The 22,004-nt window shown below is 35.2% G+C and overlaps 1 protein-coding gene across 5 annotated transcripts in view; it reads left to right on the forward strand.

Moving 5' to 3' along the window:
* The first annotated feature begins 2,103 nt into the window (after positions 1 to 2,103).
* Positions 2,104 to 22,004, forward strand: part of Itprid2 (ITPR interacting domain containing 2) — a 36,632-nt gene continuing 16,731 nt past the window's right edge. For all 5 annotated transcript variants that reach the window (XM_047547228.1, XM_047547230.1, XM_047547231.1 and 2 more), the window contains exons 1-9: positions 2,104 to 2,450; positions 2,794 to 2,839; positions 6,085 to 6,134; positions 6,985 to 7,041; positions 8,943 to 8,982; positions 9,068 to 9,166; positions 10,366 to 10,574; positions 11,636 to 12,333; positions 18,833 to 18,905. In XM_047547228.1, the coding sequence (XP_047403184.1) occupies positions 2,240 to 2,450; positions 2,794 to 2,839; positions 6,085 to 6,134; positions 6,985 to 7,041; positions 8,943 to 8,982; positions 9,068 to 9,166; positions 10,366 to 10,574; positions 11,636 to 12,333; positions 18,833 to 18,905 (1,483 nt within the window). In that variant the 5' untranslated portion in view covers positions 2,104 to 2,239. The remainder of the gene's footprint in view (positions 2,451 to 2,793; positions 2,840 to 6,084; positions 6,135 to 6,984; positions 7,042 to 8,942; positions 8,983 to 9,067; positions 9,167 to 10,365; positions 10,575 to 11,635; positions 12,334 to 18,832; positions 18,906 to 22,004) is intronic.

The following is a 22,004-nucleotide window of genomic DNA, read 5'->3' on the forward strand; positions in this document are numbered from 1 at the left end:
CACAAAGAAAATATTTTACCAGTTTGTCTACTCTGAAAAACATTAAAACAAAAGAACAACAACAACAAAAACCAACTTACCTCAAGAGGATTCAATATTCCTTTTGAGATCAGCACTGTACTGAAAGCATGAGGGTTCGTGTAAGAAGAATTTGGACAAATGTTCTTCACATCTTTAAAGTTTACAATCTGGTTGGTAAGCCAAACATATAGTCCAGAGGTAGTCATATTCTTTACTCCATAATTTAGTTTGAAAATAGATGATATGGATATTCTGATGTTTCTCTGGGAACTGTGGAAGGGATATGAGTAGGAGGCTTGGAACCATGGAGTTAAAAAGTTCTGGATTAGATGGATTTTGAAAATCAGTAAGATATTGGATAGAAAGCACAGGAAAAAGACAAAGAGTCACTCTGATACATAGACACCATAGAACTGAAGCTGGAGGCAGCAGATAGCGTGGGGACCCTTTAAGGTCCTGAATAAAACTATGAAGGCAGCATATTTTGTGGCATTTAAGCAGCCTTTCAATGCCTTTTCTTTAAGCACCTCCCCCACTTGTTCCCACCTTCCCACAGGTTGTCTACCCTATTTTGGAGGGTCAGTAAATGGTCAGATGCATCCTACTACTACAGGACACCTGAAGGTTAAGGAAGTCTTAAAGAGTCTAAGAAAAGATCTATAATAGTGAAAATTCAAGCTATTGAGATGCTATTCTAATTCCCCTTATGTTTGCAGTAAATATATGAGGCCCAGGATAAAGCTGTGATGGTTCTGGAAAGATAGCCTGGAGTCTGAATTTGAACTTGGGGATATTGGTCAACCATTAGAAGTTGCTGATTTTAGTCAGAAATATGAATGTTCTGAAAATTATAAATTAGGAGCAATAATGCTAGAAGCAAGATAAGAAAGAATGAAGGCAGTCAAATCAGAGTTCAATTTCAGTAGTCTATGTCTTAAGTGTCTGGATAAAAACTTGGCATTATTTTACCTCAAGAGCATTCTATATTCTATATTCTCCAAAGATTATGGTTTCCATTAGCTATCAATGACAATACGTTTAATTACCTTGTAATACAAATGTTTCATTAGAAATTTTATTATTCTATTGGTTTTAAGTTCAAGTGAAAAAAAATTCTCCCCTTAAAATACTTATGCAAAATTTCTTTTCAATCGTGTTAGGATCAAAAAGTGTTCAACTTATTCATTAGAGCATAGTCAAATACAATAAAATATTGGAAGTAGGGGTAGCTCGTTAGATGTAAGGTTTAAGGGAACACCGTTGCTTATGTCTTATACTGTATTAGATTTTGGATACATTTTGAGTCATTTTGCTCACAAGATTTAAAAACTAACAAAGGGAACGCAGAAGTTCATTTTAAACGTATTTGCAAACCTTGACGTCATTTGTTTCTCGTGGCATCTCATAGCATCAAACTCGAAGCAATTTGATGCACCTCTCTATGTGCAACTTCAATGTGACATTTCCAAATTGTTGTCTCAATTCATTTTTATATCTCACACAATAACCACGATAAATGACTTTCCTAAGTATGAAAGCAGCACTCTACGAAACTTGATCGTTTCCAGTTTTGACATTTTGAGACTGCTAATCACTCGCCTGTTTCATCCTTACCCCAATCCTGCGGACATTAAATATCCGACAGGGCAGGCAACTCCTCCAAGAATACGTTTCAGGGGCCCAAGCCGACCCTCGTTTTCACACGGGGGCGTTTTGTGAGACTTGGCCTTCCCACTCAGTCGCTATTTTTAGATGAGGGCGGAGTTGACAGAAGAAAAGATTACTAACAAACAAATCTCGCCCATTCCGTGGGCAGCAACGGGGGCGGGTGCGCTCCGCTCCGCGCCCCGCCCCGCCGCGCCCGCGCGCCCCGGGCCGGAAGGGGGCGTGGGACGGCGCCGAGGGAGGGGCGCGCAGACGCGCGGAGGCCGGCCGCCCCGGGCACGCCGGGCGGGGGCCGCGGCGCTCTGGTCCTGCCGCGCTCGCCCCGGCCACTCGCGCTCCCGCGCCGCGCCCGGCCGGCTTCATGTGAAGCGCTGGCCCTCCGCCCCCTCCCTCCCCTTCCTTCCCTCCCTCCCTCCCTGTCCCCTCCTCCTCCGGCGCCCGCTCCCCGGGCCCCCAGCCCGGTCGGGCGCTGACAGCAGGGGCGGGGGTCCTTGCTGCCGCCGCCGTGTCTCGCGCAGGCTCTGGCTGGGGCAGCGGAGCCCCCGGTGCGGCCATGAACCGGCCCCTGGCGGCGTCGGCGGAGGCGGAGGAGGAACTGGAGTGGCAAGTAGCAAGTCGCCGGAGGAAGGCCTGGGCCAAGTGCCGAAGCTCCTGGCAGGCGTCGGAGACGGAGGATCTGTCCACAGAAGCGACGACGCAGGACGAGGACGAGGACGACGAGGAGGACCTCCCCGGCGCGAAGCTGCCTGCACCCACCGGGAGAGGTTGGTGCGCGGGCCGGGCGGCGGCGGGCGCGGGAGACCAGGGACTGCGGGCGGCGGAAAGTCTCGTGCGCCCCGGGCGCCTGCCGAGTTCTGGGCGATTCTTGGTGCATGATAGGCCGAGGGGACAGGGGACACTTCCGACGCGCGCGCGTGACCTGGCGTCTCCAGCGTCCACATAGACACCTGGGTGCCTTCTGATTTCCCTTCAGATGGGCACTAAGACTTGTTGCTCAGGCTGCATTTTGCCCCTAGTAGACTTTCCATACGGGAGTGTTCAGGCTGACCCAACAACAGGAGTCCCTCTTGCCTTGGTAATGAGCTGTCTCCTCGCTCTGCCCCGCAGGAAACGTGCCCAACGAGAAGATCGCGATATGGCTCAAGGACTGCCGGTGAGTCCCCTTTTGGTTCGGGAGGGAGATGAACACCGATAGGACGCCGGAGCTTAGTAATTCGGGCCGGGTCCCATTGGGTCCCGTGGCGGTTGTAAGCGAGGAACCGGAAAGTGAGACTCGGATAGCTTCCTCCCTTAAGCGATTAGAAATGCAAGTACTGTGGCTGTTGATTATTTGGAGACCGTGTTGCGTTGACTTTACAGTTAGCATTATGCCATGATGCTGCTACGTTTGCCCTGTTTTTGTTTGAAAGAATTCTGACATTTTACAGGATATTTTATTTTGCTTTCCTTTTGGCATATATACATGTGGCATCAAATGATTTTCCTTTCAAACGTGGGTTAGACTACACTAACTCGGCTTTAATTTAATTTCTGTGCCTTAATTCTGTTTGGAGAGCTGCTAAAACTAGCTAACTTTGTACTTGCGCGTTTACTTCTTGGACAAAGATTTGTCAGATGGTACTGGAATTTACAAAAGGAAATAAAGCTTTGAAGGCATTCAGACTGCATAAATCTGTTTAATTGCATGCTTTGGCAATGGGTACAAAAATGTTTGATAAAATACAGAGGAGATGAATCATATTGCAAGTGAATCTGAATGTAGTAAAATAAGCTTGCTTCATGTTTTGTTTCCAATGTATTTGCTGGTTATAAAAATCTTGGGTGAAGAATGTAACTTTTAAACCTTTGGTGTTTGCTTCTGAGCATTTCTTTTGCTCTTTCAATTTAGGTTTATCTTAATGATTTTTTCAAGCCACTAGAATTGGGAAGTTATTTGGTTTTTGAAAGTTGATTCTCCTATATGCCAGATTATTTTTACCCCCTGAAGACAGATGAAATGTTGGCCATCACTCTATTAATGTCCCGTTTTGATTAATTGACTGGAGCTTTACTGAATCTCTTCACTACAGAACACCGTTTTTGGGGGGTGTCATAGACTCTGTCTGCTAAGATATTATAAAATACACTATGTGGACCTCTTTCAAGATGCACAGAGGTGAATACACTGCTTAAAGTCATCCCCAGATTAGCAATCTAGCTCTGATTTAACCCCCTCATTTCCAAAGTGCCTCTACTCAACAGGATCAAGAAATAATAATAGTGTGCCACTGGTTTATTTATTTGTTAAATACAAGTATAGGATAAAATTTGAAAGGTTGAAATTTTAAGCATCTTCTGGACATTTTAGGAGAGACCTTGTGAAACCAATCTTTCAACTTTCCTCTTAAGAAAAGTGTCCGAAGAGGATGTTTTGTTACTTTTTCTCAGTTCTTTAAAAATCTTCAATCTCAGTCTTGATTTAGATATAGTCCTAAATACAGTATTGACTTACTCTTGCTATCTTAATATAGGTTTTGCATTCAAAATAAGTTTGTAGTGTTTCATTGTTTAAATTCAAGTGCACGTTCAAAAGAATTTTAGAAAGTTAAGAGCAAGAGGAAAATAACATTTGTTTTATGAAGTGTAGGAATTAAGATTGTGGAAGAGATCTTATCAACTTAGGTAGTAAATAAGTGTCTTTCCAGATAAGTGCAAGAGCAAACGCTGACATTCACTGGGAAACAGTCATCCCTGAAAATTCCAGAAGTTTTGTTGCTAAACTTGATTTCTGTAGATACATTCTGCTACTCCTCTCATAGTTTTCCTTCTTGTTCCTACAATTGCAACTGTTCTATGAAAAAGCATCATTCATTTGTATTGGGGAAAACTAGAACAAGTAGTCTTTTAATGTTGCTGTATTATCATGGAGTTGACTGCTAGTATATATGTACTTGTATTTTTTTTTTTTAATATCTATTTAGAGTTCTTCCCAGAATTGGGCATCCCCTCCCCCTTGATAAGGTCTCAAATATTCTTTGTTTTCTCATTGCTGTCCGTATCCTGAATAAAGACACAGTGCTTTGTTTCCTTAAAGGGAGTCTTTATTTTGAGAACCATTTCTTTTTAAACTAAATGGAAACAAATTACTTGAATCGATATCTAAAAAGAGAGATTTTGATAGAATTTGGAGGGAGTAACTATAAAAGTGTAGACTTGTTTTTGAAGAAGAATACCAGCTATATTCTTCTTTGCTATTTTCTGTTAGTGCACAGACCAGTGGAGACATCTGTGGCCAGAGTAATATAGTGTTTTGACCTAAGAAAGGAGCCATCAGGGAAAAAGAAAGACTTTTTAAAGGCATAGAGTTTTATTAAAATGTATGTAAAACCTTAGTTTAAAAGTTTTATTAGTATCTTTATGGCAATTGGTTGTTATTCTTTTACATTTCAGAAGCACTACTTTCTAAAAAACTACCAGTGCTTGAATATTTGCTTGCAGAAGGTTTTAAATTTTAATTGGCATTTCAGTGACATTTCTTTGAAACAGATATTTTCATGATTAATCCTATATCTGATGTGAATTTGTAACAGGTGTCAGTTGTTACTGAAAAAAGGTTTGTATCCTAAACAACTTAACACAATGTTTCTTACTCTAACTTATTTTGAAAAAAGTAAAAGTGTTTTGTATTTGAAAAGAGAAATTTCTAAGTCAGTTGTACTTGGACTATAAAAATGTGAAAACAAATTTAGCTGATTCTTAATGTTTATTTTCAAGCCATTTTTAACTAATTTTCATAGTTAAATGAAAAAAAGTATGAAATTTTTAGTTTAAAAGGAAAAAGTGGATTTTAGGCTTCACCCTTTATATTAGAATAGGTAGTTGCTGGGGTAGAGGAGGTACCAGGTGGTGCTTAGAAATGCTAGTGATAAATTGGCAGATGACGTTTAAGCAAACTGTTGAACCTCATTTCTAAGTAGATTCTTAAATTTTTAATTTGACTAAGGTTTAATTTACCTGCTACTGAAGATTTGTTTTCTTCTAAATCTGTTTTCTCTTTCTGTGGAAAGGCTTGAGAGGAACAGATATTTTCTTAATTTATATTGTCATTCTTTTTTGCTCCCCCCTTTTGTTTTTGCAAAGAAAATGCCACTTCATATGATTTTTAATTGCTATTCTAGTTTTTAATTGCTGGCAGATCAGAAGTGATTAAGTCATTCCTGGTGAAGTGACTTGACAATAGGTATTTGCTTAGTTAGTAGGATATTACTTATGTAATCCACTTACATTCCTTGTGTGTGTTGGGAGGAGAGCTAAATTGCTTAGACGCTTACTTGACTATAACTCTTTAAGTAAGGCTGTATGTGACAGTTCTCCAGACAGCTTTTCACAAGATAGGCTTCTATGTTTTTGTGGTTTTAGTACACCTTTGGGAGCCTCACTGGATGAGCAAAGCACCGGAACACTGAAGGGTAAGAAGCAGTTGCTCTTTTAGGTCTTTTAAATTCATTTTTATTTTAATTTTTTTAATGAGGGCCCTCTTTCATTTGTCCTTGAGTAAAAGTGGATGTATCAATTATAAAAGTGGTGTTTATAAAATAGACTGTTCTAAGCTAGAAGCTCAAAGGGAAAGAAGTGTCATAAACCATAAGACAGGAAAATTAAAGCAAATTACCAAACCTTTCCACAGTATGATGAATTATTGTATGGTTAGGTATTATAAAGATTACATATAGAAATATGATATGAAAACATAAGGGAAATGTTATGAGCAAACTATGTCAACTTTAGTGCAACATTCCTTGCTTACATTAACTGACATTGACACACCTGAAATTTTACCACCCAAGAGAGAATTCTCAAGTTCAAAGTACAACAAGAATGTGCAGGTAGTGGCAAAGCATATAAAAACATTTACAGTGTCAGAAAAATCTAGCTTGAGCTCCTGGCTTAATGTGAAAGGGGCTAAGAGGTATGATTGCTCTAGGATCTGGTTTTCCATGAAACACTTGGGTAAGATATGTTATCTACTTGAACATCTTTAGAGGCTTAAGTATGATAGGCTGTATATCTAGCTTTGAGAGCTTTACCTAGCCACAAACAGGGTTTCTTTAAGATAAAGTAAAAGCTTATGCTTGCTTCTTAAAATTATATGATTATCATGATGTCTGAGTACATTCATGTCTGAGTACATACATGTCTGATAAAATGTTTTGCTTGATCAGTTTGGGTTAACTAAAATAATGTTTGTTTGTTTGTTTTTTACATGGGGTTGGGGAAGAACAGATCACCAGGATTTCTGAATTTTCCTGTTTCTTTTAGGTGTGCTTGTGAGAAATGGAGGAAGTTTTGAAGATGATTTGTCATTGGGAGCTGAAGGTATGTTTTTTTGGAAGAATTGTATTTTTATGGAGTTTTATTATTTTTTAAATAAAATGTGGAGTGTTTTCAAGTTTATGATCCTCAGTGCTAAACTTAAAAGGTCATGAAAATGCCTCAGACATGTTTCACAGTAATTTTCTTTTATAATCTAGTCATGGTCTGTGAGATACTTATAGGGATGGTGCAGGAACACCACTGAATGTTTAAAGGCACTGTTGGTGAAAAACTGTGGTGCTATAACTGAGAGAACCATCCTGAAGAAGGAAGGAAGCTTAAATATTTATACACGAGAAAACTAAAGTAAAGCTTATTTTTAGTGTGGACTTATGTCATGCAGCTGCAGCTTGTCTTTCTCCTTGCATTGAAGTGTCTCCTTTTTCTCCTTCCTCTTTTTCCTGATTTTTTAGCAGATTAAAAGACAAAGAGAAAATGCAGTGTTAATGGAATTTAGTTAGACATCATTGTACTTGTGTCTATTCCAGACTACATTAAATATTTTAAAAGTGTATTGCACAGTTTTTATATTTTCACAGTTAATATTTTCCTGTGGGCTCACAATGCAGTTTTACACTATTTAAAATTAGGAATTTGAAAACTATTTTGCTAGTGTTTTAATTAGAATTTCATAGTTCATTGATCATGCTTTATTTCATCATTTGAAAAGGTTATTACTATATAGTTCTATTATTAATATGTGTATTTTTGAAAGAATTGGTAAGAATTTTATTAGATGTTTAAAAATTACATTGATAGTGAATTTGTGCACTGAATAGTATCCTTGATCTTCTGTTTTAAATCCATCTGTGATATTACTAATTTAGAACCTTTTAACACCTAAAAGTCTGAATATATCAATATGTTTTTATTATTTCTGTTAATATGGTTTCAAGGAACAAACTCCTTAAGATCTTCAACTTCCTGATTCTCATTCAGTGCACTTGAACATTTTGTTAACCTCTTATTAAAATGCATTTTGGCATTACTATAAATAACACTTTTGATATCTGCCTTGGTGGTTTCCTAACATTGAATGATTTTATTGAAAACCAAAACCTAATAAGGAGTCCCATAAATGAATAAAGTTATTATGTTGTTTTCCTGAAAATTATTTTGAGGCTATTTTCATTCCTTGAGTAAACATTTACTGAGTGGTATATGTCAGGCACCATTCTGACAGATGGTCAAAGAAACAAACTGTCATGATTTTGTAGATCAGAAATTTTAAAAAAATTCAAGTGTGCTGAAATAGTTTCTAATTAATTTCATTCTTTATATTTGCCCATTAAGATTAAATGAAGTAAATTTTATTCTAAAAATTAACATTAATTTGCTTAGGCCTTGTTAATCTCAGGTATAGTTAAAAGGGAATTTTTAAAAGAAAGTGTGTTGAAATGAGTAGAAATTTTCAGGTTGTGTATATGAAAAATTGGATGTTACTTTAAAAACACATTGAAAATAGTTGAATACTATTTGTACATTAAATAGTGCTAAATCATGCATTGCTCTTAAGGTATTTCTCATTAATAGCTTTTAAAATTAACAGTACTACATATACCACATAACATGCAAACCTTTTCATTACTTTTTCTAACCTGTTAAAGAAACTTAATTGGTTAGCCATAGTTTTTTTTACTTTAAGTAATCAAGTTTTGTGTTGCCAAAATATGAAAACAACCTACAAAAGCTGCTGGTCAAAATAGGAAAACAACCTACAAAAGCTACAGATCTTATTGATCTGTATATTACTTTTAATGATGCAGATTTAATGAGCCAAGACAAGACTTGAAATATTAGGCATTTGGCTATAATATTGTAGGTAATTTGTTTCTTGATAATTGTGTTATTGTCATTACAGCCCTTCTAATAAGTTGTACTCTACATTTGTTCTTTTTCTGTAGCCAACCACCTCCATGAAAGTGATGCTCAAATTGAAAACGGGTATGTAACTCTCTTGTTTTGTTCCTTTTTAAAATGAAGAACATTAGTAAAAATGAAGTTTTATATTATCTTATTATGTTTCTAGCAATAATATCTTGGCAAAAGAGAGAAGACTCCAGTTTCATCAGAAAGGGAGAAGTATGAATTCTACTGGATCTGGGAAAAGCAGTGGGACAGTCTCAAGGTAACTCATTCTGAAGTTACTGGTAGGGTGACACTGGACAATACTGAACTACTGGTCAGTTTTTCAGTCTGAGATTTGACCTTAATAGAATGAAATCAGAAGGAACCGGAAGTGTTTCCTGAACTGGTATAATTGACAATAGTTTCTTTTTTAAAAAACTGTGAGATTAAATAAAAAGCAACCAAAAATGTTTATAATGTTGCTGGAATCCATTAGAGAATAAATACTTTGAGTCCTGTCAAACAGAAAAAGAAACTGCACAGAAAAGGATCTTTTACTTGTAGAGAACCCAAATTTCCCATTTTGTTAGGTACTTGAGTTAACTCTAACATAAAAATCAGAATAGACCTTTCTGATTTAAAGCTTGATATTTAAGAATGAATTTCTCTTCAAAATATTAAACCAGAACTCTTTAAAATATATATTACAATAAGCGTGTGCATGTGCCTATGGAATCTGTTTAAGCTTATCCAAATTTTGTATTGCAATATGAGCATTTCTCTGAAATAAATTCATATGTCCTCCTGTTCAAGTTCTATCTGTAATTTTTTCTGTTTTCTTTAGTGATTCTTAGCTTGGATTATCACTGGTATGTGAGGGAAGGGTAATAAAAATTTAATTCCCAACAGAATCAGGTCAAGAAATTACCTTTATATAACCTGTTCCCCCTACCTTACTCCTCCTACTTCCTGAGAGGACCTGCTGAGAGAAGAGTTTAAAGGAAGCTCCTCCTCCCTTTCTGAGATCAGGTTGTTACCTTTATTGCCTCTCCTAGGAAAACTCAAGTTTCGCAGTATGTTCCTCAGTTCCAAAGTTCTACCAACTTCCTTGTGTAGTTTTCCATTATTGTTACTTATGTTTTAATCCTTCTTTGCCTTATCTGTCCTTTGGTTATTTTATTGTTTTACTGGGTGTCTCTTAAAATGACAAACAAAAAAATAAGGTGAGGAATCTGTAGAGAGTCTCTGTGTTCTTAGGGATTAGCTCTTTTTTCCCAACACTGGCAGCCTGAGAGAATGAACCCCTTCTAAGGACTGTACATCCGTCCCATTTGCACACAATGTATAAAAACGTAGAAATAAATAATAAAGAGCAGAAGCTAAGAAAACGATTTTATCACAGGAAAGCAAGAATATGGATTAATATATAATGTGGAGTGGACTATAAATTTATATCTTGGTTTTTTTCTTTTATTATAGTGTTTCAGAATTATTGGAACTTTATGAGGAAGATCCTGAAGAAATTCTTTATAATCTTGGATTTGGACGAGATGAACCAGATATTGCTTCTAAAATTCCTTCCAGATTTTTTAATTCTTCATCATTTGCCAGAGGGATAGATATTAAAGTATTTTTGAGTGCTCAAATGCAACGGATGGAAGTAGAGAACCCAAATTATGCTTTAACAAGTAAGGTTTTTAAGTGTTTGCACATTATTTGTTAAAATCATAGCATCTGTAGCAAGATGGTCTTATTTTTAAGGGCTTATTGGTTTTTAGGAAGAGCACTTGAGAATGAATAAGGTTAATGAACACTAGCTTTTACTTAATCAGAATTTTTATTATTCTACTGATAAAGATTAAATTAGCTATTCTTGCTCTCTTCCCCAGTTCTTGACTCACTTTAATGCTACCATAACTTTCTTTACCTGTGATGTCTCCACATTACATTTGTTCAAGAAGGAAAGAAGTAGCGGGGTGGCCTTGTAGTATTAAATAAAGCCAATCAATTTCAGATGTTTCTCTGTAAATCTGAAGTAGCATGACCAATTTGACCATTTCACATGTTTGCTTATTTTTCTTTTGTTGACTAGTGGTTCAGAAACAGGATTCCCTAGTTTGTTCAGAATTTTAAGAGCTCTAAATCCATCCCTATTAGGTCTAAAATATATACTTGACAGAGGGGAGGGGATACGGGGGTATAGAGTGAATCGGACAGTATAAGTGTGCATGTACGATTACATGACTGGTGTGATTCTACATCGTGTATAATTAGAAGGGTGAGAAGTTGTCCTCCATTTATGTGTGATGTGTCTAAATGCATTCTACTTTCCTGTACAACTAATTAGAACAAATAAAGAAAAACCAAAAATTAAAATAAAATATATGCTTGTTTGCATTTTAACTTTTAGGAAGGCATTTGAAAGACTCTTAATCATCTAAGACATAAAATCACAACTATAGATCTATAGCTAGTTCTATTTTATTCAGTATTGCCATCATGCTATGTGCTTATTTCTGATATCTTTTTTAAAAATGTAAATTCTAGTGTTTAGAGTAAAAATCTTCCTCTTTCTCTCTACCCAGTGAATGAGAGAAGGCTAAAATGTTAGATAAAGAAAAAAATTGATCATATAATTTTTTTATCTAAGTTCAGTTACTAGAATTCTAAACAACACCATATGTTTAATAATATGTACATATACAAACATAAAAATGTATAAATAATTATTATTTTTTTCTTTTTGTAGGCCGCTTTCGTCAAATTGAAGTGCTTACTACTGTGGCCAATGCATTTTCTTCTTTATATTCCCAAGTCTCTGGGACTCCCCTTCAGAGAATTGGAAGTATGTCCTCAGTGACCTCTAACAAGGAGACAGACTCGCCTCCACCTTTAACTCGAAGTAACACTGCAAATCGATTAATGAAAACACTATCAAAACTGAATTTATGCGTTGATAAAACAGAGAAAGGAGAAGGTAGCAGTCCTTCCCCAGCAATTGAAAAAGGAAAGATTCCAAATGTTTCAATGATTGAAGAAAGTGGCAATAAAAGTGATCAAAAATCTCAAAAAGTTGTAAAGAAGAAAGACTCGTCATCTATGTTAGCTACGGTTAAAGAAGAAGCCTCAGGTGTTTCTGCAGTGGTTTTGGAGAATGCTGACACTGACAGAGTTTCTGATGAAGCAAATAGTAATTTTAACCAAAAAACTGAAAGTGAACAGAGTAAAGAGACTCAAAGTCATGAGAGTAAATTGCCTGAGGAGTCTGTTGTAGAACCTGATTCAGGTGGTGGTTTCAACATTTCCGGCCAGAGTGAGTTGGAAACCAGCAGTGAACTGAAAAATGTCCCCGAGTCTGTACTCGAAAAAGAACCTTGTGCACCATTGACGATCCCATCCATAAGAAATATAATGACACAGCAAAAGGACTCCTTTGAAATGGAAGAGGTAGGTTAAAAAAAAAAAAAAAAAAACTTCCAGAGACCAGTTTTAAATAGTGAGCTAGAGGAAAAAAAAAAAAGCCAAAAAAAAAAAAAAAAAAAAATGTGTGAAATAAGAAGGGAAAAAAAAAAGCCAAAAAATATGTGTGAAATGAGAAGTAGCTAATTTATTCTAAAAACAAATTGACTTTGTAGGTTTATGTTTCACAAAGAGTTGGTATAGAACTATGTGACATTGAGGCAGTGGGATCAGCCCATCTAGATTTCTGTCATCCACTAGGGGATATCTGATCTGTAACCCCTTTTTCACTTTCATGCAGGATGTTGATGCCCAAGAAAACTTTGAGAGAACTTATTCAAATTCAAATCAGTATTGCATAATAGTTAAAAACAGAGGCTTTGAAATCAAACAGGGCTTTAAGTTCTGTCTCTGCCACTGTTTGTCTCATCTTTGGGGGAGCCTTTCTTGTGGCATATCAGTGGTAAGGAAAGGGTGAAAGAGGCTAGGCTAGGTGTTTGTGAAGGTCTTGTACACCCGAAGGGAGCGCATAGGAATCCTCTAGGACTGGGCTTTGAAAGGCCACTTAAGGTTTCTGCACGTGGCAAAGACCAATGTGTACTGACTTTTAATTTTTACCCAGTGATATTCTTGCTAACATAAATTTCAGGTTGAACAAGATAAAAATAATCATTTTGATACACTTTGGCTAAAATTCTTTTTGAATAGTGGGAACTGATCCTTAGGAGTTGGAACTGTGTAGCCAGGGTCAGGAAAATGTAATTGCTCAGCTGCCCACCTTGTGGGAGGCACTGTACTTGGTTTAAAGTATTGTACTTCTCAGGCTGGGAGGTACAGTGATGTTCTTAGCTTACACATGAGGAAACAGGCATATGTGTGCTGGCGAAAAGCTGCAGCTATAAATTGCACTTAAGGAATATGTGCTATTTTTCTTTTTGAAATTAATTATGAAACTCGCTTTAGTGATTGTTCTTAGTAGTTTTAGAATCACTTCATTATTTTAGGAATTGGAAAATGGGATAATTGATTCTGCCCATACATATCCTTTTAGGTGAGTGTTGTGTGTTACATTAGTGGAGATGTTTCATTTATTGCAAAATTTCAACTGCTGATGTGATTATGTTCCTTTTTTGTGGTCATTGAATATGTTTTTGATACTTTAATTACAACTAAAAAGTGAAAACAGGAGAAGCTCTTTGGAATATTTTACATTTTCCTGTAAGCTACTTTTCCCTTTATTTCTACTTATATTTTGTTTCTTTAATTCCTAACATAGTTTATTTCTCATTACAATGAGTATGGAATATGATTATGATCAGTGCACTGAAACCATTGTCCTATTTCACTGATTCCTTTTGATTTTGTTTTGGTCTAAACTTGTCCTAGAATTCATAATAAAGTGTAAGTTCTTGTCTTCTATTAGGGTCCCTCTTCTTTGATAATTATATGTGATGAACAGTTTGCTCATTTTAATATAATAGCAGAATATAAAAATCTATACAAAATGTTAGGTAGTTGGAACTCTGACATGGTAACAGATGGAACGACACTCTTATGTGGGTACTTTCATATAAGTCAAATAAGTTCCTTTTAATTTCTAGAATTACTAAATTCTGAACTGTTGTGTGTGTTGTTTCTTTTAACATTTTTAAATAGCATACACAAAATGTCTTTTAAACATTTATAAAGTGCTAAGTGCATTTTGGTGACAACTTTTAATGATAGAGACTAAATTTTTTGCTCCCCCTGCTGGTCAAATCAGCTAATGAAAAAAGTAACGTGGATTTTTTTTTTTTTTTTTTTTTTGAGTACACAATTACATGCATTAAAAACAATGGAAGTTTTTTTTTTTTTTTTTTCCAAAAAAAAATTGGTCAACCATAGCTACATTGTAAATAGGGAGAAATTTAAGGACACTGAATCCTTGTTTTTCAGCTATATTTAAAATATGGATAAAAATCTCCTAGAATTGTGTTTTTATCCCTTTGGGAACTTTAAAGAAAGCTTGTAGAACAATGGATAAAGAAGGGAAATAGTGTGTTATTTTAATTTCCTCTTAAGCATGATTTGAATCATATTGACAGATGAAGAGAACAATCTTATTGAAGCAAACATTTAGATCCCATTCAAAGTAGTTCGTAACAGTTGTCCTTCGGACTCTTTTTAGTTAAGGTTTGATTCCTATTATAAACTTTCTTCCTGTACAAGAGGCAAGAAAACATAAGTTAGTGCTCTTTCCCTCAGTACACCACTTCTCAGATTGTTCCCACTGCAGCTGCTTTGGGAGGCTAGTTAGGAGAAAGTATTCCAGATGTGGCTGTGTGCATGAAACTGCCTAATCCACTGGAGAAAGAAGGTAAGACCTGACAAGACCTGATAGTCACCAGGACCAAAGAGAGGAAATATTTAAATGTGAAGAGAGCTAAATAGATGACAAGACTGATCTAGGCCTAGGAGAATGAAAAGTAGCTGTTTCTTTAGTTAAAAAAGAGAAGAAAAGGGGAAAAAGGGTCAGAGACTATTTTCAGTGAAAAGTCATCTTGTTCCATAAAACGTTGCAGTGTTTACAAAATACTACCATCCAGTTTTTTAACCTTTCCTTTTCCTTATGATGCTTGGGAGAGTCTTCTAACTTTTATTGACTGGATTGGACAGTTCTTGTGTTCTTCCTGATGCCTTATTTTGAATACCTCATGGTAACCCTCCAGAACCATAGATTAATGATATGAGTGATTCACAGTTAAATCGAAATGATTCTACCTAATAAGGAGTTGTTTGATTTTTAGGTATAAGAGAAAAACTTCTTATGTGTAAGAGAAAAGCAAACTTTCATCTGTAAATTTCTGTAAACAGCATTTCATGTGGTTGTCTTACTCTGCAAATGAACTTCTATTTAAATATAACCATTATTGGGTGTATATATAATAGCCTTTTTTTTAGGCTACTGAAGTTTTGGTAATTGTTTCTAATGTTCATATTGATTGTTTATTTAAGTAACATACCTCATTATTTTTAGCTGTGAAGTTTTAGGATTTTTTAAATCACTTTATTGGCCTAAGTTAAAATTATCTCAAATTAGCCAGATGTTTGAAAAATAAGTTGTTCCTTGACCTTCTTATTTTTTTTTAAATAAGAATGTGAACTCTAACACATGACGTCTGCACAGGTATGTCAGTCCTTCAGAACTCAAGTAACCACTGAGTTTTGTTACTTGCTTTTTATCTAAAATGCCTTGTTAACTTTACAAAAGTATTTATCTCATAACAAAAATAAGCTCCATATGTTAGTGTATGCACGTGTGTGTGTTGTAAAATTTGAGCGCTTTATTTAAAATAAAAATTCACACAGTTATAGAATCATAGACTAACAAAAAAAGGCATCTGTGAATTTTTCAGTTTTCTCCCTTTACAGATGAGAAATCTGTCCCCCATACCCTGTAACATTTGATACTGCTCTACAGCAGTGGTTCTCCCACCTTTCTGAGGGATGTAATATTCCCTTCTCCATCAGTATGTTGTGGGTCAGGGCAGGGGCTGTGCAGGGGTGCCAGTGGACAATGGCAGAAAGGGGTCACCTATCATATAGCTTTTCTACTTTAGTGTTTCATAGTACTTTCACTGACAGTCACATTTGATCAACCTAAGGACCTATGATGTGAGAATTTTCATCTTTATTTTACAATTAAGAAAACATAATTATCATAGATAAAATTAATGGCATTAATGAAACCTGAATTCAGTTTTTTCTACCAACTAGCTACTTTTAACTACCCCCTACAATTTGCTGTGGGTCAGATTGGTTGGTAGGGTTAGACGTTGAACAAGAACTCAAGTTTTCTGTTGCATAGTCCCATAGTACTTGTTTGGAAAAACAATGCTTTCTTTTGACTTTTTTTGAGATTAAAAATTAAACAGTTATATTTTCTAAAACTCTCAATTTTGATTTTATTTCAAAATTATTTTTATATACAATGCCTATACAATGATAAGAGCTATAACTATCTCTTTAAACCTAGAGGAAGGGCTATTTGAATTAGAACATCCAGCATTGCTGTCCTGTAGGATATAGTGTACTAGTATTGTACCTAGAAGATGTGTCTTAGTCAAGATAAACAGCATAGCTGTTAAGAAACCAAAGTAGGTGCCTGCCACATTAGAAAGTTGATTCAGAAAACTGTGGTCTTTGAAGTAACCCAAATGTGTGGTTATTCTAAAGCTGTTTTCATACATCTATGAATTCCCAAATATAGAGACCAAGCCATTTTAGCATTTTGGTTTAGAAGGGATTCCCTACCCCCCATTTTTTTTAATGAAAAATTTCATACCCTAAATTAGATAATATAATGAACACCCATCACTCATTCAACTCATTTAAATTTGGTCATTCTTATCAGTTTAATGAAAGGCCAGCTGTAGCAGATAATCAGAATTCTGAGCATTTGAAACCATTGAATAGGGAAAATCCTGTCATATAAATCTTGTTTCTGTATTTGCATTATACTTCTCTGTTGAGTACCCATCTCAAGTTGGACTGCTTTCTTTCTTTTGTATAACTGTAACCAGTAATAAAACATGATAAACCAAGAAATTCATCCACTATCACTAGCATGTCTTTCCTGGCTCAACAACTGTGTATTATGATTTTGCTGAGTTGAGAATAATAATGCTGGCATTAGTAAGTTGTATTAGTAAAACATGACCCTCTCAGCTTTCCTTTTTAAAGTGCTCCTTTCTTACAATTAATGGACTTTGTAATGAAAGAAGGGAGAGTAGATTCTTTGCCTAGAGCAGCACCTTGAAGGATAGGACACTGAAGAAACATTCATTAAAATCATGTTATTTTGTGATTAATTTTATAAGTCTAAGGAAATAGAATATGTGATAATTCTACACTTGAAAGTGAGAGGTTATAATTTGGTGTACCATAAGTCTATATCTGAGCCAAGATTCTTAGAATATAGTCATTTGGATATTTCTTATACTGTTTGATCTGGTTGGTACTTATTTCATAGAAAACTCTTTGAAGTAGGCTAGGCCTGAATTACAGCTAATAATAGACCTTTTGTTGAATATAAAAAGAAAATGCATTTTGTTCCTCTGCACACAAAACAATGGTTTTCCTGTTGAACCTTTATCTGCTGCTTTGAATAATATATTATGATTGTAAATAATAGCAAAGAATGATAGACCTTATTTTATATATTTTATTTGCAGGTGATGGTTTTATATGACCACTGCGCTTTTGATTTCTAAAAGATTCATAGACTGGTAGCATGTGAGAGACCCTGATAAAAGATTAATATGAGCTGGGGATATAGCTTAGTGGTAGATATGTTTGATTGTCGTGTGCAAGTTCCTGGGTTTCATCTACTGAAAAACATAAAGATGTAATGGTTGAATTCACAAAAAAAAAAAAAAAAAAACCATAAAAGAAAGAAAAAACATTCATAGACTTGAGTTCATGAAACTGTATAGAAAAAAGCAATTTTTAAACTGCATAATAATTTCTTTAACCTTTGGTTGTTTTTTTTTTTTTTTTTTTAATGTCAGCTTTTTCCCTCTTCTTCATATGGAATCTTTATTCTTAAATAATTTTATAGTAAAAAACTTAACAGTTCTCCTTAAAACCCAATTGATGTTTGCTCTCTAATCTGTTCAAGTGTTTAAGGTTAAAAAAAAAAAAAACATGTTTGGTTAGTTCGCTCATCTTATGGGATGTTATTTACTCTTTAAGTATTAATCATTATAGGATAATATGATGGAAATTAGCATACCTTCCCCTCCTTCAAATGTTTCATCCTGATTTAGATTATTTTAAAATAGAGAAGAGTATTATGGGGTAGGGACAGCAACTAAGGATCTGAAAATTCCCAAGTGGTGTAGTTGTGCAGTTAGACAAAGACAACAAAAGACAACTTTTGTGGGTTTGATATTTCCTTCCAATAGCATTATTAGGGATGTAAAGCTCCCAAGATATCAAAAGAACATTCATATCAGAACAGAGCAGTCTTACACATGAGTGACATTTGATAACAAATTTGTGGAATTTTAGAAAATTTTATCATGGGAGCATGATATTCCATTTTCAGAGATGCAAGACTTGTAAACTGTCTTAACTATGTGTCAGTCAGAGCCAGCTGCAGTGAGTATATTAGCATTTGTCCTAGAATTGATCCTACTTTGAAGTTTAATATTTAGAGAACTTTCTCTATCGGTCTATGTTTCATCTACTAGCAACTTCTAGAAAAGAAATCATTTATATATGCAGTTATTTCTCATTAGCTACAAAGTTGAGTGTTGTTTTTAACTGGAAACTAGATTGAAAAGTAAGTTGTAGAGCATTTTTAAAAGTTTGAGATAAAATGTCTCTAAATTGAAGTATGTAATGCATTAGTGCACCTTAAGCTAATTTATTTAATAAATGGTTATCAAGAGATTATTCTTTGCTATAAGTTCTTTTAGTCTGAACTACTTAAAATTCTTTTTAGGTTCAGAGTACAGAGGGAGAAGCTCCTCATGTTCCAGCCACTTACCAGCTAGGTCTCGCCAAGTCCAAAAGAGGTAAGTAAACTGATAGGCAGTAGTTCCTGTGCACATTACCAGTGTTGTTAGTTGACCTGGAAAAGAGATTTTACCTATCTGTGTGTGTAGTAGCAGTACGTGTAAAAAGATCAGAAACACAGGTAGGCATGGTTCACTATCATTTGGTTATAAATTTTTATGTTACTTTCTTGAAGATTTTTGTACTCTGAACTAAAATATTAGTTTGCTTATCCTATAAGACCTCATTACACATTTCTGTGTGCTCTAAATATTTTTTCAGTTCTAAATAAGAGTTGGATGGGAAGTATCTGAAAGAGCAACAGATTAGGACTACTTTTTACATTGTTATGATTGAAAAAAATGTGCTAGAATTGATCTGTCTCTGAATTTCCATTCAGATATGACTCCTAACCATAGTACATGGTCTATACCCCTGGCCAAAAGCATCAATCTCTTAGCAATAGTTAAACCTAGTTAAATTAAATTTAAGCTATGGATCAAAGGTGAGAGGTGGTAAACACTGTTCTTTTGAATAATTAATTATTGACCAAAGAACCTTTGAATCCATTCCTTTCACTTTTAACTTGCAACTAGAAAAAGATGTCTGGTTTTAAATTTACAAAGCTTTGAGATTTAGGGAAAGAGAGAAAGAAGTTTAATTGACCACTAAAGGTAGGAATATTTATTTTTAAAACTTTACATGTGCTGAACCACCCTGTTTTTTTTTTTTTTTTAAACAAGGATTTATATATTCTAAGAATAGGAAATTACATGTTTTTCCCTCCTGATCCCTGAAATCAATAAGAGACAATTTGCATGTAATAGTTTTCTTTTACTACAGTATGGTACTAAAGAAAAAGAACTCCTCTTTCACTAGATTACTATAGTTCTAGCCAGAAATGAAGAGAACTTTCCTATTTAAACTTCATTCCTTTGTTATGTTCATAAGCATATGTTTATGTTTCTGAGCTGTAAGGCAGAATTCACCACATTCAGGAAGTCTTTGCTTTAGATGGATAGACAAAGGACACATTGGTCAAAGCAGTTTGCCATGTGTCACAAGGAGAGTAAAACAAAAATTAAGTTATTTTCAAGAGCAAGCTCTTAGTGGTGGGAAAGATAGAACGTGATTTCTACTAACATCTCTGTTTCTTCCTCTTAACAATTTTGGGTCTCTTCTTTCTGGTGGCATAAACAAAAATGTTTCTATTTTTGTAAATCAGACTTTTACAAATTAACAGTCAAATGGTTTTGTGAATGTGTACATGAGAGAGGGACTGAGAATAATGGTATTTTAGTCATTTGGAAGGTAGATTATGAAATTATATTAATGTGGTATGTATGTGTCTTAGATTAATCATAATTACAGAATTAGAATCACTGATAATATATTTATTTCACAAGTTTAGTAAAATTGTATATACCCTCTTACTAGTAGGACTTTAAAATTAAAGTTAAAATTCTCCTAATCTTAAATCCAGTCTGGCATTTACATACTGAGGATGGACTAGAAAGGTTTAGTGACTCAGTTTATGTCACAAGCTAACATTTGGTAGATGTGTTGAGAGAAGTTCCACATTTTTCTTCTTGTAAAAAATATACAATATTTTCCTTAGGTTAGCAGAAAATATACAGATTTTCTATTTGTTTATGATATGGGTTTCTTCTAACTTACTGGTGTAAATTAGTAATCTATCTTCAGGTCAGAGGTTGAATCCTTAATTCTGTTTTTATCTATGGAGAACTGTGTTTTTTGGTGAAACAAGTGCCTAAGGAAAGAACCTAGGTGGTGATTTATAGTATGACAGTTTCACTTACATTCTACTTAGCTCCTGAAGTAGTCCTCTGAGATGGAAGAATTATTATTATCCCATTCACAGAGGAGAGAAATGATTGCTTACAGTGCTGAAACAAAGCAGAAACTTGCATACAGGCCTTTCTTGTTCTTTTTGCTGCCCCACACCTCCTCTAAAGCCCAACCAGTATAATTAGGAGGTAATGTGAACTCATGCAGGGCTCAACAATTATGAGGGGAACTGGGTGCAGACCTTACTCTGCTATAGATTAAACAGATCTTAGCAGGGAGAACCTGAGTCAATGCTAGTTATTTTGAGCCCTGTGCAATGCCCTTTGCTCAACCAGATAGATACTTTGATTTATAAATCATTTATGTGACTGGTTAATTCTTCTGTTGCTTTAATGAAATATTTATCATTGATTGATTCAGCAAACATTTATTGTAACTTGTCCTAGGTCCTGGAATATGAAGAATCAATAACGTTCTTGCCTTCAGAGGCTCACAATCTAATTTTTTTAAAAAAATAAAAGACATGGAAACATATAATTAGGGAGATAAGTGCTATTCCACAAGGTATCAATAATTTTCTAATTAATATAGTGCCTAGTTAGTACTGATAACAACCCATTGCAATTCAGTTTTATAATTATTCCAGCCTACTTAGATTTATCAAGAATATGGAATAATTCCTTATTTTATTATGCAACTTTATTACTATCAAAACAATATTATAGAGTTATTCTAAATTTTTATTTTGGGGGGTACTGGGGATTGAACTCAGGGGCACTCCACCACTGAGCCACATCTCCAACTCTATTTTGTATTTTATTTAGAGACAGGGTCTCACTGAGTCACTTAGTGCCTCACTTTTTGCTGAGGCTGGCTTTGAACTGGGGATCCTCCTGCCTCAGCCTCCTGAGCTGCTGGGATTATAGTCATGCACCACCACACCCAGGAAATTATTCTAAATTTTTATGGGGAAAAATTATTCTATTCCTTGAAACCTGAAGCTAAAGTGGGATATTAAGGAACTTTTGGATTTTTATTCAGTCATATTATTCCCTTGTTCCCCGATATGGTCCAGATCTTAAATGAATGTGAATTTGATAACACACTTTATTTAACCTGGTGTTTTTGAAGTTCTGTGGAACCATGTTGTCTCATGAAGTATCCTCTTAGTAAATGTGATAGCTCTAAAATCTTTCCCATTGTGGTAGCTGTAGTATGTATGGAATGTGATCATGCTTGCCACACTTAGTTGATCTTTTTACTTACTTAAAACATTTTAGGTAACAAGGAATTAGAGTTTTGCTACAAAA

This window comes from Sciurus carolinensis, chromosome 3 (assembly GCF_902686445.1).
Source record: "Sciurus carolinensis chromosome 3, mSciCar1.2, whole genome shotgun sequence".
Classification (NCBI taxonomy): Eukaryota; Metazoa; Chordata; class Mammalia; order Rodentia; family Sciuridae; genus Sciurus; species Sciurus carolinensis.